General features: G+C 41.2%; 2 protein-coding genes across 2 annotated transcripts; both read left to right on the plus strand.

Annotated features, from left to right (window-relative positions):
- The first annotated feature begins 1,669 nt into the window (after positions 1 to 1,669).
- LOC128743008 (72 kDa type IV collagenase-like) lies at positions 1,670 to 3,317 on the plus strand. Its single transcript, XM_053839509.1, has 3 exons — positions 1,670 to 1,832; positions 1,898 to 2,560; positions 2,621 to 3,317. The coding sequence occupies exons 1-3, from the start codon at positions 1,674 to 1,676 to the stop codon at positions 3,221 to 3,223; spliced, it is 1,425 nt and encodes a 474-aa protein (XP_053695484.1). The 5' UTR covers positions 1,670 to 1,673; the 3' UTR covers positions 3,224 to 3,317.
- Positions 3,318 to 4,004: 687 nt separating this feature from the next.
- Positions 4,005 to 5,637, plus strand: LOC128741041 (matrix metalloproteinase-19-like). The gene is made up of 2 exons (XM_053836618.1): positions 4,005 to 4,184; positions 4,244 to 5,637. Exons 1-2 carry the CDS (start codon positions 4,005 to 4,007, stop codon positions 5,537 to 5,539), a joined length of 1,476 nt encoding a protein of 491 aa, XP_053692593.1. The 3' UTR covers positions 5,540 to 5,637.
- Positions 5,638 to 14,897: the final 9,260 nt, after the last annotated feature.

Below are 14,897 nucleotides of genomic sequence, written 5' to 3' on the forward strand. Positions count from 1 at the left end.
CAATAGACTGATGTGCTTGCGCTTATTTCGACACTAACTAAGAATTTCAAAGTATTTTGTTAACGAAATTGAGTATTACCGAGTATAAAACATAGTTATTGCGTACTTACGACAAATATTTTCAATAATTTCCGGAGTTGTTTACGTATGGATGTAAACAAAACCACATTTCAAACTCACACTGACGTCAGTTTGACTGTCGGATTATCGAGTCAAAATTCGCTAATCCGGCTATAAAATTGTCGGATTAGCGGGGCGGTACTGTAGTAGAATTAAGTTGGAAAAGTTTTCTTTTTATTTAATTTCCAGGCTCCAAAAACTTCAGTTTTATTAGGGTTTCATGGCTAGTTTTAAGTATGTTTCGACTCGTATCATCTTGGTATTATGGTATTAATAAAACCCGAGGATACTGCAATTATTACTTCAATAAAACCTTCATAAAATGCTAGTACAACCAAGTGGCAATAGAATTGGGAACCTCTTCAAGACCTGTGCAGATTCCTTATGTTGCACCCTTAATCGCAATTTGCAACCTGTCGCCGAGTCAGTCATCATACACAGTTGCTTTGTTTCCTGTTTCCAAAAAAGGCGATCACTACCGAGGAATTGCCTCTTTATGCACAGGATCGTAGCTACTCTAGTAAGTAAGCAGCTATTTCATGAAATAAAGCACCATATTTCTTGTAACCAGCATGAATTTTTTTCCAGATACTCATAGACCTGGCTGAGATCATATCTGGTTAATCGGCGTCGTTTTGTGAGACTGGACAGCGCCCTTTAAAATAATTGTGTAATCGATCTTATGTCCCGCAAGGCAGCAATATTCGACCTCTGCATTTCTCACTATTCTTGAATGATGTATGCGCAGTGTTACCTCAAGGATACAGACCTCTGTTTTCGGATAATTTGAAGCTCTTCTTCAGTGTAAAGTCTATTGAAGATTATCGCAATGTATTTAAAAATTTATACACAAAATCAAATCAAAGTCTTAGATACAACGTCTTTAGGGCTTGACCCTTCTTTATCGCCAGACTTCGCAGTCGGTTTATTAGAGTACAGAACAATTGCGAGGCTAATGCAATGCTCCTACTGACTATAGCAGGACCGTCCAGCCGACATTCGAACAGCATCGTACCTCGAAGCTAACTGGACGGGCAAAACTTTACGTACATTCTGATTAATATTACATAGTGTAAGACTGGAGCTTGCGACACCCTACTACCCAGGTACTTCGAATTTCAAATCCTAGGTTTCGGAAGCAAAATTCAACCACAACATATTAACACGTTTCAAACTTGAAAGCATCGAAAAGTGTGTCTATTTCAGATTACCACTTAGATCGAAAAGAGCTTCGATTAAGCTTATCAGTTTAATCCCATGTTGGTTGGTATTTCTATGTTTTGTGTATTTTGCTACCATTTTGCTGGATTTTCCCACGGTATGAGGACCGATAGCAGTCACGACATTTATTCGAAAATTTATTTTCAACAAACATTTAGACTCGATCAAGTTTCAACTGGCCCCACATCATTCAACCAATTCAATTTCTCCCAACCAGATCAGAATCATGTTTCAAATTAGAATGTAAGCGCTTTTTCTTATCAGTTTAATTCATATATTTAAATGCGCGAACCCACATCTTTGTTGAACAGTGTCGATTTAACTTTCACAAGATGAACAGTTGCAGGTTGTTTCTTCTAGCGGTCTGTATTGCATGTGGAGTGCAAAGTGCTCCGTCGGCTGTAAGCTCGAGGACACGATCACAATCAAGCAATTCTGTAGACCCGACGGAAGCTTTGGAAATTCCGAATGTAACCGAGCAGGATGCTGAAGTAAGTGAAATACGGTGTATTGCTACTCATACCAAGATGAATGACAATGTTTTTATTTGAAACAGATAATGCTACGTGGTTTGGGGTACAACGAAATCGAGGACGTTGATGGATCGGAGATCAACACGCGAATGTCCGATTCAACGGAGCGATCTTTGGCGGATTTGATTCGAATTTTCCAACAGCAGCATGGTTTGGAGGAAACCGGAATCCTGGATGACGAAACGAAGCTGGTGATTGCTTCACCACGCTGTGGTTCGAAGAAAAGTGCAAAAACGAAAGATGGCGTAATGAAGTGGACTAAACAGCGACTTACCTATCGGATTCATAATTATCCACGCGGGAAAACGGCCAAACCTATTCGCAATTCGCTTGCACGAGCCTTCTCGGAGTGGAGCAAAGTAACCAATTTGGATTTTGAGGAAGTGAGTGACGCCGGGGCCGACATCGAGGTACGCTTTGGCGGAACATTTCACAACCAGCGGGGGGATCAGTGCATTTTTGAAGATCCAAACACGCTAGCACATGCTTTCTATCCGGAAATTGGGGACGTTCACTTCAATAGTAAGTATTTCTTCGAGGGAGATGCAACGATGGAAGATTTTCTGGATACGGCACTACACGAGATTGGCCACTCGCTGGGCTTGGAGCATTCCAGTTCTAAAGCTTCGCTAATGCATCCGACCGAAAGTAATGGGTTCACGGAGCCACAACCGATGGACGTTCAGGTAAATTTTCTTCCTCTTCAAATGAATTCTGATTTCTAAACTTTACTTTACGCATTGTAGAAGATTCAATCGATGTACGGTGTTCGCCGAGGGGGGCGAACAATCAACACTTCCGGACCAAAACTATGCTCGCTGAGCAAAATCGATGCTGCGATTGATGATGAGGATGGAAACATCTTTGTCCTGGCTGGAAACTACTACTACAATGCGAATCAGTCTCGTTCCACGGGGCAGCTCATAAGCACCAAGTGGCCCGGTCTTCCCGGTAATATCGATGCCGCCTTCCGCTATACGGACGGCCGAAGCTACTTCTTCAAGGGAGACAAATACTGGCGCTTTAAGGGCAGCCGGTTGGATGTTGGTCATCCTCGGTTGATTCGAAAAGGTTTCCCTGGTCTTCCGAACGACGTCGATGCGCTGATGGTCGATGGCGATGGGGATATTTATGCGTTCCGAGGCAGTCAGTATTGGACGTATGACCCGAAGGCGAGAAAGGTTAGCTCCAATACCCCGAACAGCATCAAAGTGCTCGGTCTTCCGAGCAACGTCGATGCAGCTGTAGATACGGAAACGACGATCGCTGCATTCAAAGGTATTAGCTTGTATAAGGCAAACGATAGTGGAAAGTTCAAAATGACGCGCAGTGATATGCTTATGTGCTAGTGTTTCTAGTTGTTTATTTGTAAGTTTTGTTTTGTTCAATTGTATTAGTTTAATAGTTTCGTTACAATAAAAATCCTGTCAAGTACAGGGTGATTCGGCGCTACTGTCAGTGTTTCAATCAATGTTTTGTTTCTTTTTCACGACATTTTAAACGTCAACAAAAATTAAGTCACTTAATTAAGTTAAATTGCATGAAAAACGGTACCTTTCCGCACAAGGATACGAGTATTAGAAGTCAAGATTTCAAAGTTTGAATGAAGGCCATTAAAATGTCCGAAGTTTAAATCGAAACCGAACCGAATTCAGGATGATAAACTGTTCAATGAGATAAGACTAAATACTTTGAACATTTTACTTGGGACAAAGTTGCAGCATAGATCAAGTGTCCGAAGTTTGAATCAGAACGGTAAATACGTTTTAGTGTACAGTTTGTAAGCGTTCGTCTAAAATTCAAACAAAAGTTGGAGCCGCTGTAGTTGCGATTCCAAAAGAATTATTGGAAAATCATGAAAAACAAAACTTTACTTAAGGCGTATTTAGGACGGTTTAGGAAGTCGAAATACCGTAAGCTTACTTCTCTTTCGAACAGCATTTGTGGTGTAGAACCATTGATTCGCCAATTCTCTCTGAGCTTGAAGGATCACTTCCCAAGCTTCCCCTCCATCGAGTGAGATTACGAAAACAAAACAATCAATGACGACAGCATTGATTAGCCTCTGTATTACAACCATTGCATAGAATATTTCACGCAATCGACGCAGTCAGTAGTGTACCTTCAATGATGATAGTCGTAATTTTAATGTTAATCGGCTTATTTCACTGTCATTTCTGTGCTCCGCTCCACATAAATCCGGACATCATAATAAAACCAGAATACATTCATCAAAATTTCCTTGAGCAACATCGATCAGCAACAGGTGATCCCCGACTTCCACCGGAAGTCACAAATGAAGATGCAGAGGTTTTGCACTACATGGTTTGCCTGCTTACAGTGATCTAATCTACTTTTTCTTAAATTAGAACTTACTCCAAGAGTTTGGTTTTCTCAGGAAAACGCACAACCCCGATGACATCCTCACCCGGCTAGATCAAGTCGATGATTCACCAGCGGTGGAGAACGCGCTAAAACAATTCCAAAAGCACTACCAGCTGCCTGAATCGGGACTGCTGGATGACGACACCAGGCGACTGATTGCTGCCCCACGATGCGGTCTCGCCGAGCTGAACGTTGCACCGGATAGGTGGACCAAGCGGATCCTAACGTACAAGATTCGAAGTTTTCCGATCAGTGTCCAACCATCTGTGGCCCGGAAAATGATTAAAGCCGCCTTCGGACAGTGGACAGGTCACGCAAATTTGAATATCACCGAAGTTGCGCGAGGAATTGCGGATATTTACGTAAGTGACGAACCGACCGTGCACCGCGATCGCGCTGGACAAACTTGCCAATTCACCAGCAATTCGACCATAGCCCATGCGTACTTCCCGGAAGTCGGTGACATTCACTACAATAGAGGTAGGAACTACACTCCGATGGAGTTTCTTAGTGCGACGCTGCACGAGATTGGTCATTCGTTAGGTTTAGAGCACACAACGTCCAGGACGTCGATAATGTTTCCCATGCACATTCGATATCATACGACGATTCCGGCTGAGGATCAACGAGCTTTGCAGGCTTTATACGGATCAAAACGAAATGTTATTAAGCAAGTCACGTCTTCTGTGGCTCTAAAAGAGGCTCCGAAGCTATGCTCACTGACTAAAATGGATGCAATTCTGAACGATCCTGCTGGAAGAACGTTCATCCTGGCTGGGGAAAATTATTACGTATTGGATGAGAAAGATCCTCACGGACAATCGCTGTCATCCAGGTGGCCTGGACTGCCGTCAAACATCGACGCAGCATTCACCTGTCGCACAAATCGTACATTTTTCTTCAAAGGAAACAAACTGTGGGTGTACGCCGATCAACAGCTGGAAGCTGGCTACCCTAAACCGATCACCGATGACTTACCCGGGATGCCTTCGAACCTGGACGCTGCATTTGTGACTGCAGCTGGTAGTATTTTGGCGCTGCGTAAGAAACATTACTGGTACTATAATCCGGCGAAAAGGCCACCGATCGGTAGCAACTTTCCACGGCTAGTTTATGACTTCAGGAACATGCCCGTCGGCATGGACGCTGCCTTACTTCACACCGATGGGCAGGTGTATCTTTTCAAAAATCAGGAATATTTTATTTTTCATACTTCCGGAAAGGATAACTTTTCCGTTAGCAGTGGGCGACCGCTCCGTAGTATGTGGTATACTTGTTAGAACTTTTATTATAACGAAATTTTATGAACTAGGGTAAAAGCACCAGTTTTGGCCATAGTTTGTCAAACATTCAACGTTATCGATCCTTTTCCATCAAAACCGACTAAACTAAATAAGTTCAATATCATCAATAGGTAATTTCCGCTGTAATCTTCATACTGTATTAGTTGATGTGAGGAAAATATACTTTTTTGTTTTAATTTTTATCGAATGAAAAATCTCTGGTGGGTTCCTATTTTGGCCATATTGTTCTAGCATTCGCCACTCTGTGTTCCTATTTTGGCCACCCTGCTGAAAAAGTGTCGCAAAACATGATAAATGTACCGGGTAATCTATTTTACTGAATGAGTCATCTTTTTAATACAAAATTGCATCGTACCAGTATTGCAACCGGATATTTAACGCCCTCATTACTTTCGCAAGACTTACAAATTGGTTTTCTAGAAAAAAGATCAAAACAACAGCTGATATTACAGCTTCAGGAGTATGACGGGTCATGAAACACGAGAACCATTTCCTGCCTAACGTATACGAATGTTAACAAAAATGTGAATATTTTATACAATGTGGAATCTACCAGGACAATTGTTTTTTAATGGAGTACACGAGGGTTTTCATTTAGAAAACCCTTCACTTTGTACAACAAAGTACGGCGCTGTACTGGAAAACCGCGTCGTTGCATTTCAATGAGCCAGGCAACAATCTTTTCCTCTTCCGCTTGGTAAAGTACCGTTCCGGGACCCCGTGTAGTGCTTTTCTGCCACTTTCCACTATTGCGGTATCGAATTGTAGACCTCGGAATACCGCATTTTTGGCAGGCCGCGTATACCGAAGTTGTTGATGTATCCTCAATACAGGACTGAAGTGTACTTTCATTATATGCCTGACTGGCAATGTTTTTGGATGACGCCATCGAATCGTATGCAATCTTCAACAAAAATATCAAATGATCAGTCACCTTATTCATAAATCAATCAATATAGTACTTACTGTCTTCCAGTGGTAAAAACGGAATAATTGTTGATGAACCACAATCAAGATTTCAGAACTAAATAACGTATGGCGAAAACGAGCACGTGAAACTTGAAATCGGTTTGACAGATGGCCAAAAGCGGGACAGTGAATGCTTTTGGCCTCCTATGATTAAACGTCTTTTTTTAAGAAAAAAGACTATTTTACGTTTATTAAAAGATCGAAATGATTTAAGAAATAACCCATTATACCAGATGTGAAAACCAATGAAAAATAAATAATTTTGGATAAAAGTTATTATGTATTGAAAATTGCTTTCATACTATGCTGACAATAGATTATGTGGGAATTTAGTAGAGGTCAATTTTTTTCTGCTTTCCTGATAGGATATTAATTCTCATGGATTAGTTTTTAGGCAAATTATGTGGAGAAATATCAAAAATTTGATTTATTTTAGTTTAAACTTGTGCTATTGACCATATAATTTCACAATTAACAGTTAAACTCAAGTATGGCCAAAACGGGTACTATGGCTAAAACCGGTGTTTCTGCCCTAATACAATTGTACAAAACAAAATTTATGAATAAACAAAGAGAAAGGCTGATCAAAAAGCATTTCACTACGCATCATTTTAAACTATCGATAACTCTATTATCGTTTAGGCTTATCGCGACATGCGATATCGAAGCCCATCCACCTGATAGAATATGCTTGATTGTATGAAATAAAACAGTCTAACTGCAAAATATTACTAAGAGGTACAAACCTATAGTGGACTATCTACCTATAACGGACCCTCGGGCACATTTTCGGAGCTTATTAGCTTGTACTTATTGTATTACTAGCTGACCCAGCAAACTTCGTACTGCCACAAATTGTACTAGTAAATGGAAAAAGCAAAAAGAATAGGGCCGTAGAGTTCCTATAACGGACCAGGTCATTATCCTATTGTAAACCACAAGGACACAAAAGAAAAACTGGCGTTTCAAATTGTTTTGAAAAATACGTAAAACATAGAGATTTGAAGCTTTCGTTACTCGCGCCAACTTCGGTTTATAGGCATGCTAAAATCTAGCAGAATTCACTCGAATACAAATGCCACTTGGTGAAAAACTGATGAGACTTTTTCCATCGTTTGAAAGATCTTGATCAACTTTGCTGAAACTAATGATTTTCTTTCTGGCTGGAATCCCGAGATATACCGAAATAAAGTTAACAGTTCACAGGCATTGCAAAAAATACAACTGTGCGAGTAACGGTGGCTTAAGCGAAAGTTACTAATATTGTACAGGGTGTTCAATAAGTTCGAATACGCTTTAAAAATTTCAAATTCATTTCAAGGTCATGACTAAAATCACTAGGTTTGGTCAAATTTTCACAGGAACTCCGCGCTGAGAACCGCGGCTAACACGCTGCAGCGTTCACACGCAGTACATTGTAAGTCGTAAGGGCCTGCATAGTGTCGTCCCGCCAGTAAACACGAAGCTAGATTAAACTTCTCGGTCGATGGTTTCTACAGTAGGTGTAGGAAGAGGCACAATTTGTGTCTAAAAATAGCCCAACCCATGTCGCTACATTAATAAGAGGCACCCATGCACCTTCCAGCATTGGACAAAGGTAGGAGTCACAACAACTTGTTAAGCGTAGCTACCTATTACCCCCCCCTTCCTTTCCACTCTTGCCCCTCCATTCCCAAGAAAATCGTTCTTCATTATTTTCTCTTACCGTCCCTTCATCAATTGTAGAACCATCGTTTCAAAAAAAAAATATCTAAAAATGTATTTAAAGAATGAAAATACAAGATATTCTTTTTTGAGTCAATTTTTATTGAGGTAGTGTTTATTGAGAACCTTTACAACATATTTGGTTGAAGCGCCCCCCCCTTTGACAAATATTGTGAATTGTGAAGCGCAAACTTACGAAGAAGAATGGAACTGTAAGCGACGAGAAGGAGTCAAAGCATACACGAGATTTGGGTCGCTAAATAAAAGAAAACTTAATAAGAATCGTCTGACTTAAAACTGAACTAAACTTATACTTAGGTTAATTGTAGAAGTATAAGCTAAAAAACTTTTGCATAGGCAGCCGCTGCACTTCTCTGCGATATTAACGGGAAATTAACAGTCATTAACTTTTCGTCGGAGAGCCCAACGTCGGAAGCAGTTTTTGAGCCCAAATGCGGGGTTCTGTTTATAGAAATGTATTCACAGTGTTCTTCTTGCCAATCTGAACACAGCGAATATATTTTTATGAAAAGAATTATTGTTTCAAACGAAAAAACTTCGTTTGAAATTTACAAAATCAATGACGACTCATGTTTCCATAATGAAAAAAGTATTTATTTGCAGAAGTTATTCAACGTAACTTACCTACTTACATATTGGTTCATGTCCGCCGTTCCGGTAAAACCTGTCCAGCCTGGACAGGTTCTTGCCTACTGCCTAAATGTCGTTGGCTAAGCTGCCTCGCCTTGAGCCTCTGGGTCTGCCTCTTCTGCGCTTTCCTTGCGAATTCCAGTCGAGTACTTCTGTACAGTTCTCGTTCACTCCTTTCCTCAAGGTGTTTCCAATCTACTACCATCTACGTTCACGAATTTCTGTTGTTATTGGTCGTTCAATCGTCGATGGAGTTTATCATTGGATATCCAGTAGTCAGGCCACCAGGCACGAATGATATATCGCAGGAAACCTGCAGTTTTTGCGAAGCCTCCACTGAGACGCACCACGTTTCGGACGTACTTAGCGTTTGAGTTAAAAATTCGGGTTTGCGAATGTAGAGTGATCTAGTTCGAGCGCCATATGTTTCACTATGATTATAGCTTGGTTCGTCCCATGCACCCTCCGGCATTCGACAAAAAGTAAAAATCACAACGTCTACTTCGTTAATTGTAGCTACTAACAATCCTACCCCCCCCCCCTCCTATCTCTCACCTTTCCGCTCTTTCTCTTTCACTATTAAAACGAAAAGTTTCATTACTTTCTTCTGCCGTCCCTTCGTCAATTGTAAAAGAACTACAAAAAACAATTTGAGGTCGTCAGCGTAGATAAGGGCAGCGTAGGGCGAAAACCCCATGTTGCTTCCTTGGGAAACAGCAGACTTATTGGTAAACACAGATGAAACGGCAGATTCTAGTTTGATTTGCAAGACTCTATCGCATATATATGAACCAATCCACGACAATAGCCGTCTTAAAGGTTTTCTTAGAAGGATACGGTGTAGCTCGTGATTCATACGTCTCCGCCACTCCCCGCTTTCCGTTTGTACTCCGCCAAAAATAATTCGCAACACCTTTCGTTCAAAAACGGCAAGTGCACGTATGTCTTCCGTAAGTAAAGTTACTGTATCAAGTCCGTAGAGGACTACCGGTCTTGTTAGCGTTTTGTACATCGTCAGCTTTGTGCGGTATGCTCCTAGATCGAAACGTCTTACGGAGGGAAAAGTAGGCTCGATTCCCAGCTTGAATGCATCGTTGGCTCCCCTTACTCGTATTATTGTCGGCGGTGACCAGAGATCCCAAATATACGAGCTCTTCAACCACTTCCAGTTCATCGTCGACAATAATCACTGTCCGTGGAAGGCAAACGTTACTTTCTCGGGAGCCTCTTCCCATATATTCAGTTTTCGACGCATCGATTTGTAAACCCTATCCTCCTAGCCTCCGTTTTTAGTCTGGCGAAGACTGCCTCCGCCGTCTCACTGTTTCTAGTAATGATGTCGAGCTCGTCTGCAAAGGCTAGGAGTTGGCTACTCTTGCTGAAAATCGTTCCTCTCGTTTCGATGCCCGCTCGCCAGATCACACCTTCAATAGCGATGTTGAATAACATACAGGACAGTCCATCCCCTTGCCGTAACCCTCTGCGCGATTCGAAAGGACTTGAGAGTGTCCCCGAAACACGCACGTAGCACATCACTTTGATAAGCCGCGTCAGTTTGTCTGCCATAGCTGTTCGCGTTCAATGGTATCGTATGCTGCTCTGAAATCCTCGAAAATATGATGCGTGGGAACGTAATACTCTCGGTCGCCCTTTTTGTAGATGGGACAGACTACGCCTTCCATACACTCCTCCGGTAGTTTCTCTTCTTCCCAAATCCTTGAAATCAGCCAGCGAAGTGCCGTTGCTAGCGGTTATTGGCCATTTTTGTAGAGTTCTGCCGGGAGTCGGACCTTTCCGGCGGCTCTATTATTCTTCAGCAGACCGATTTCTCGCCGGATCTCTCCGAGATCGGGAGCCGGTACGCTGTTGTCGTTTGTAGGTACTCTGAGGTTAATTTCCATTGCGTCTCCTGCTGCTATATCGCCGTTGAGGTGCTCATCGAAGAACTGCTTCCACCTGTCGACCACCTCGCGCTCGTTTGTAATAAGGTCCCCACCCTCATCTCTACACATGTCAGATTTTGGTGTGTGGGCCTTGCGAGTTTGGATCACCTTCTCGTAAAACTTGCGGGTGTCATTATCCCGGAATAGTTGTTCTAGTTCCTCACGATCTCTGTCCTCTTGGCGCGTTTTCCTCCTCTGGATCGTGGTCAACTCAACAACTTGGCCAAATTCTCTCTCGTGGATATGCTCAGATAGTTTTCCCAAGCTCTTTTTTCCCCTCTATCGTTTCTTGGCATTCCCCGTCAAACCAATCATTTCGTGCACTCGAGGTTTCCACACCTAGCCCCGCGGTTAAGGCCTCGTTGACGGCCGAGCGTATCCTAGTCTATCCGTTTTCGAGGATCGTAGCATCTAGCTCCACAGAGAAAGGGAGAGCTTCATCCAGTACGCGCGCGTAGTTTTTGGTAGTTCGCGGGTTGTCTAGTTGTCGAATGTTTAGCCGAGGAGAGCGACTTTGTCGCGAGGTATAAACCGTCGATAGTTTTGAGTGCATATGTACTGGTAGTAGGTAGTGGTCCGAGCCAATATCCGCACTCCGTAGGGAGCGTACGTTGGTGATGTTCGAGAAAAACCGGCCCTCGATGAAAATATGGTCGATTTGCTTCGAGGTTCGTTGGTCAGGTGATCTCCGGGTGGCCTTGTGGATATCTTTGTGGGGAAAGAAGGTACTTTTGATCACCAATCGTTCGTGTCGGTGTGCATGCTATACATTGTCTTCCCGGCCGACCTGGGCGATCATATCCCCGATGACGATTTTGATGTCCCGTCGTGAGCAGCTGTCATACGTTGCCTCCAGCTGCGCATAGAACCCTTCCTTCGCGTCGTCGGGTCTACCTTCGTATGGATAATGCACGTTTATGATGGTGTAGTTGAAGAAATGGCCTTTTATCCTCAACACGCACATCCTCTCGTTGATCGTTTTCCAGTTCATTGCGCGATCCTGCATTTTGCTCAACACTACGAAGCCCGTTCCTAGCTCGTTGGTCGCTCCACCACTTTGGGAAAATTGGGCTTTGCCGCCACGGATCCGAAACACCTTCTCGCCTTTGCGACAGATCTCCTGCAGTCAGTAGCCTACTAGGGATGGGGCTGCCATCTTATCAGTGTTGAGACAACACTATGCCTCTTCCTCCTGTTAGTATACGACCTTAGTTTCCAGCGGGGTTGGTTACCCGATCTCCGCTAAGGGTCTGTTTTACGCATTATCCAAATGGTCCAACCAAAAACTTCTTTTTGGCTTCGCTAAATCTTGTTGTAGTTTCTTGTAAGATTCCATTTAAACTTTCATTAGACTTCTTTAAATGTCGTTTACACTTCTTTTAGACTGTTTTAGACTACACCGAAACCGCTTTGATATTTCTTTCAAACTTCCTTTGTACTATACCATCCAAGATGGCCGCCAAATAAAATTTTACTCCATTTGAAAGCTTTCTTCTTCTTCGTGCCATTTATTATTTGTTGCACTGAAAATTTAGCCGTAACTTAGACGTTTTTACCTTTGTTATACTATAACAAAGGTTTAAAAATTGGTCGAAAAACACGAAATTGATCCGAGGCCCGGAGGGCCAAGTCACATATACCAATCGATAGGGTTCGTCGATTTGAGCAATGTCTGTGTGTGTGTGTGTGTGTGTGTATGTATGTAATGATTTTTTCTATCGCCTATTTCTCAGAGATGGCTGAACCGAATCGTTCGCTATTACTTTTGTTTGAAAGGTATTATTGTCTAGTAGATCACTATTGAATGATTTTTTGATTGAACGTTTGATTTGAAAGTTATGAGCAACCGTATACACCACACCAAAATTAACAAAAATTTATAATGATTTTAACCAAGATAATTTACCTAATTACAATTATTTTAATATCAAACGAGAGGTTTTGACACTACGAATATATATGCAAAATTTCATAAGAATTGGTTGTAGCGGTCAAAAGATATTAACCCTCGAACACTCGCGCCAACTTTTGTAACGCAGTTACTCGCGCGCCCAATAGCCTCAAACCAAAGAAAACGTGCGTACTAGAGTTTTAACTGGGAAAACTTGGTTTTAGGTTTATCGAACCTTTAGAATAGTTTCTTGAAATTAAAAGCTCTATCGTCTGGTGGAATCCTAATTTTGATTAATCCCCCTAAAAGTGAATAAAAAAAATTATTTTTCTTCAGTGTCAATATAACACATTGATGTGTTCTGCAAAGTTATAGAGCATATTATTACAAGAAATTTTGCTAAAGACAGTAACCTTCCATCTCTGCAGCTAAGATAGAAAAATCTTATTTATTGAATATGAATTTGTAAAATCAGGTTTTATATTTTTGCTCTTTTTGTAATTGTAGTATGACTTTTTCATGTATTACAAAGTTGTACAAATGATAAAAATACACAATTTTGCTGAATATAGTATACCTCTATATTTGCTTGTTTAGGAACTGTAGAACTTTGATTATAAAAGATACCCTAATTTTGACTACGAATTACTCGACTACCAGCAGACGGATACATTTTAAACATTTTACATTGGGTAGTTTTGCTGCATACAGACACCATTTTTCCATATGGAGAAATGAGAGAAAATTCCACTTGGGGTCAATTGCGGTACACCTCGCTTGCTGATTGCTTCGTTTCTGTGATGGCGGTTTATGCTGATCTATTTTCCCAACAATTTAAATTATTAATGCATTGAATAATTATGACATTTTGCTCAGAATATGTTTATTGAAGAATATACGTTAGTTAAACAACGATTTGTAACTTTATAACAATATGGCGTTGAAAAACCTACACGTGTTGTACAAAATACAACAGCGTGAGTAACCGAAGGTTAATAAAAATTGATGAAAATTATTCTAGAAAACTCTATTGATGTGAATCAAATAGAATGGCATTACAGGAAATTATGCATAGTTTAAAAACCTATAAACTAGACATTTACTAGGCAATGTATATGTTAAAGAATAAGATTTTCTCTTACAACTTACTTTTATTTGCACTTACTCAAATTAATAGCAACTTACTTATCCTTACTCAGCAATTTCATGAAAAAAGGATCTATCAAAATTTAAAAGTGTTCCTATTTTGTTCAAAATTTGTAAACTTATTCAATTTTCAAAAATTTTATGTAAACCAACGCATTACGCAACGTTGACCAATAGATGAATTATGTTCCGAAAACGTGTTGATTTCTATCTCAAATAGCAAGTAAGACCGTATAACAAAGGTTCCTTGCACCACTAGGTGGATTAAATCGGGTTTTTGACGTTTCATTTAGTTTGGCTCAATTCTAGGTTTTTCCGTAAAATTTGAGTAAATCGCACTAATCGTATAGCGTTCCAAAATATCAGAATCTGGTATTATCTTTCATATGGTTTCCTGGTCGGGAAGCCTTCATCCAACTTTCAATGGCGAAAATTGTGTTTTCATAACTCAACAAGTTGTGTTAAACCAAAACATTTTGATTCAACGGCCTTGTTTTTTGTTTTTCCCACACCTTCCTTCGCACGGAACTTCGGAAACTTCGGAACTTCGGAAGAAGTTAAGAAAAATTGTTCCAGTTTCGAATCTTCTCCTCTCTGGCTCTGGCACAGGATACACATTTGTGAGTAGGACCGCTTGTGTGTACGCTTCTTACGTGTTTTCCTGCCCAACTTAAAACACTGCATTTGGGAAACTTTTCCAGTCACGTTCCGTTTCAGAATGAAGCGATTGTCAGGTATGGAGAGGTACACACAAGGAACAGAGTAAAATACAAAATTGTTTTTTGCACCCCAGCAAAACAACCGATCGAAAGTTTCGGCAAACAGGAGGTGTGAAACGGGGGTGGTGGGCCTGATTCTGTTTGTTAGTAAATTTGATAGCTTGTTTGCACAATCCATTACATCGTATATGTCGAATAGAAAACAAACACACATTCCCTGGGAACTGCCTGGGTCGTCACTCCCAGTGGCAATTACTTGCGGTTGACGTTAGAAGAGTGAGTACCACCTAGCCGGCCGGGCGGTTTCTCTA

Source organism: Sabethes cyaneus, chromosome 3 (assembly GCF_943734655.1).
Source record: "Sabethes cyaneus chromosome 3, idSabCyanKW18_F2, whole genome shotgun sequence".
NCBI classification, from domain to species: Eukaryota; Metazoa; Arthropoda; class Insecta; order Diptera; family Culicidae; genus Sabethes; species Sabethes cyaneus.

Bases quoted from the DNA above. Each gene is read 5' to 3' on its own strand.
- LOC128741041 (XM_053836618.1), top strand. From the start codon at position 4,005: ATGATAGTCGTAATTTTAATGTTAATCGGCTTATTTCACTGTCATTTC. The intron at 4,185-4,243 runs GTTTTGCACTAC...TTCTTAAATTAG, and splicing joins TCACAAATGAAGATGCAGAG to AACTTACTCCAAGAGTTTGG.
- LOC128743008 (XM_053839509.1), top strand. From the start codon at position 1,674: ATGAACAGTTGCAGGTTGTTTCTTCTAGCGGTCTGTATTGCATGTGGA. The intron at 1,833-1,897 runs GTAAGTGAAATA...TATTTGAAACAG, and splicing joins TAACCGAGCAGGATGCTGAA to ATAATGCTACGTGGTTTGGG. The intron at 2,561-2,620 runs GTAAATTTTCTT...TACGCATTGTAG, and splicing joins CACAACCGATGGACGTTCAG to AAGATTCAATCGATGTACGG.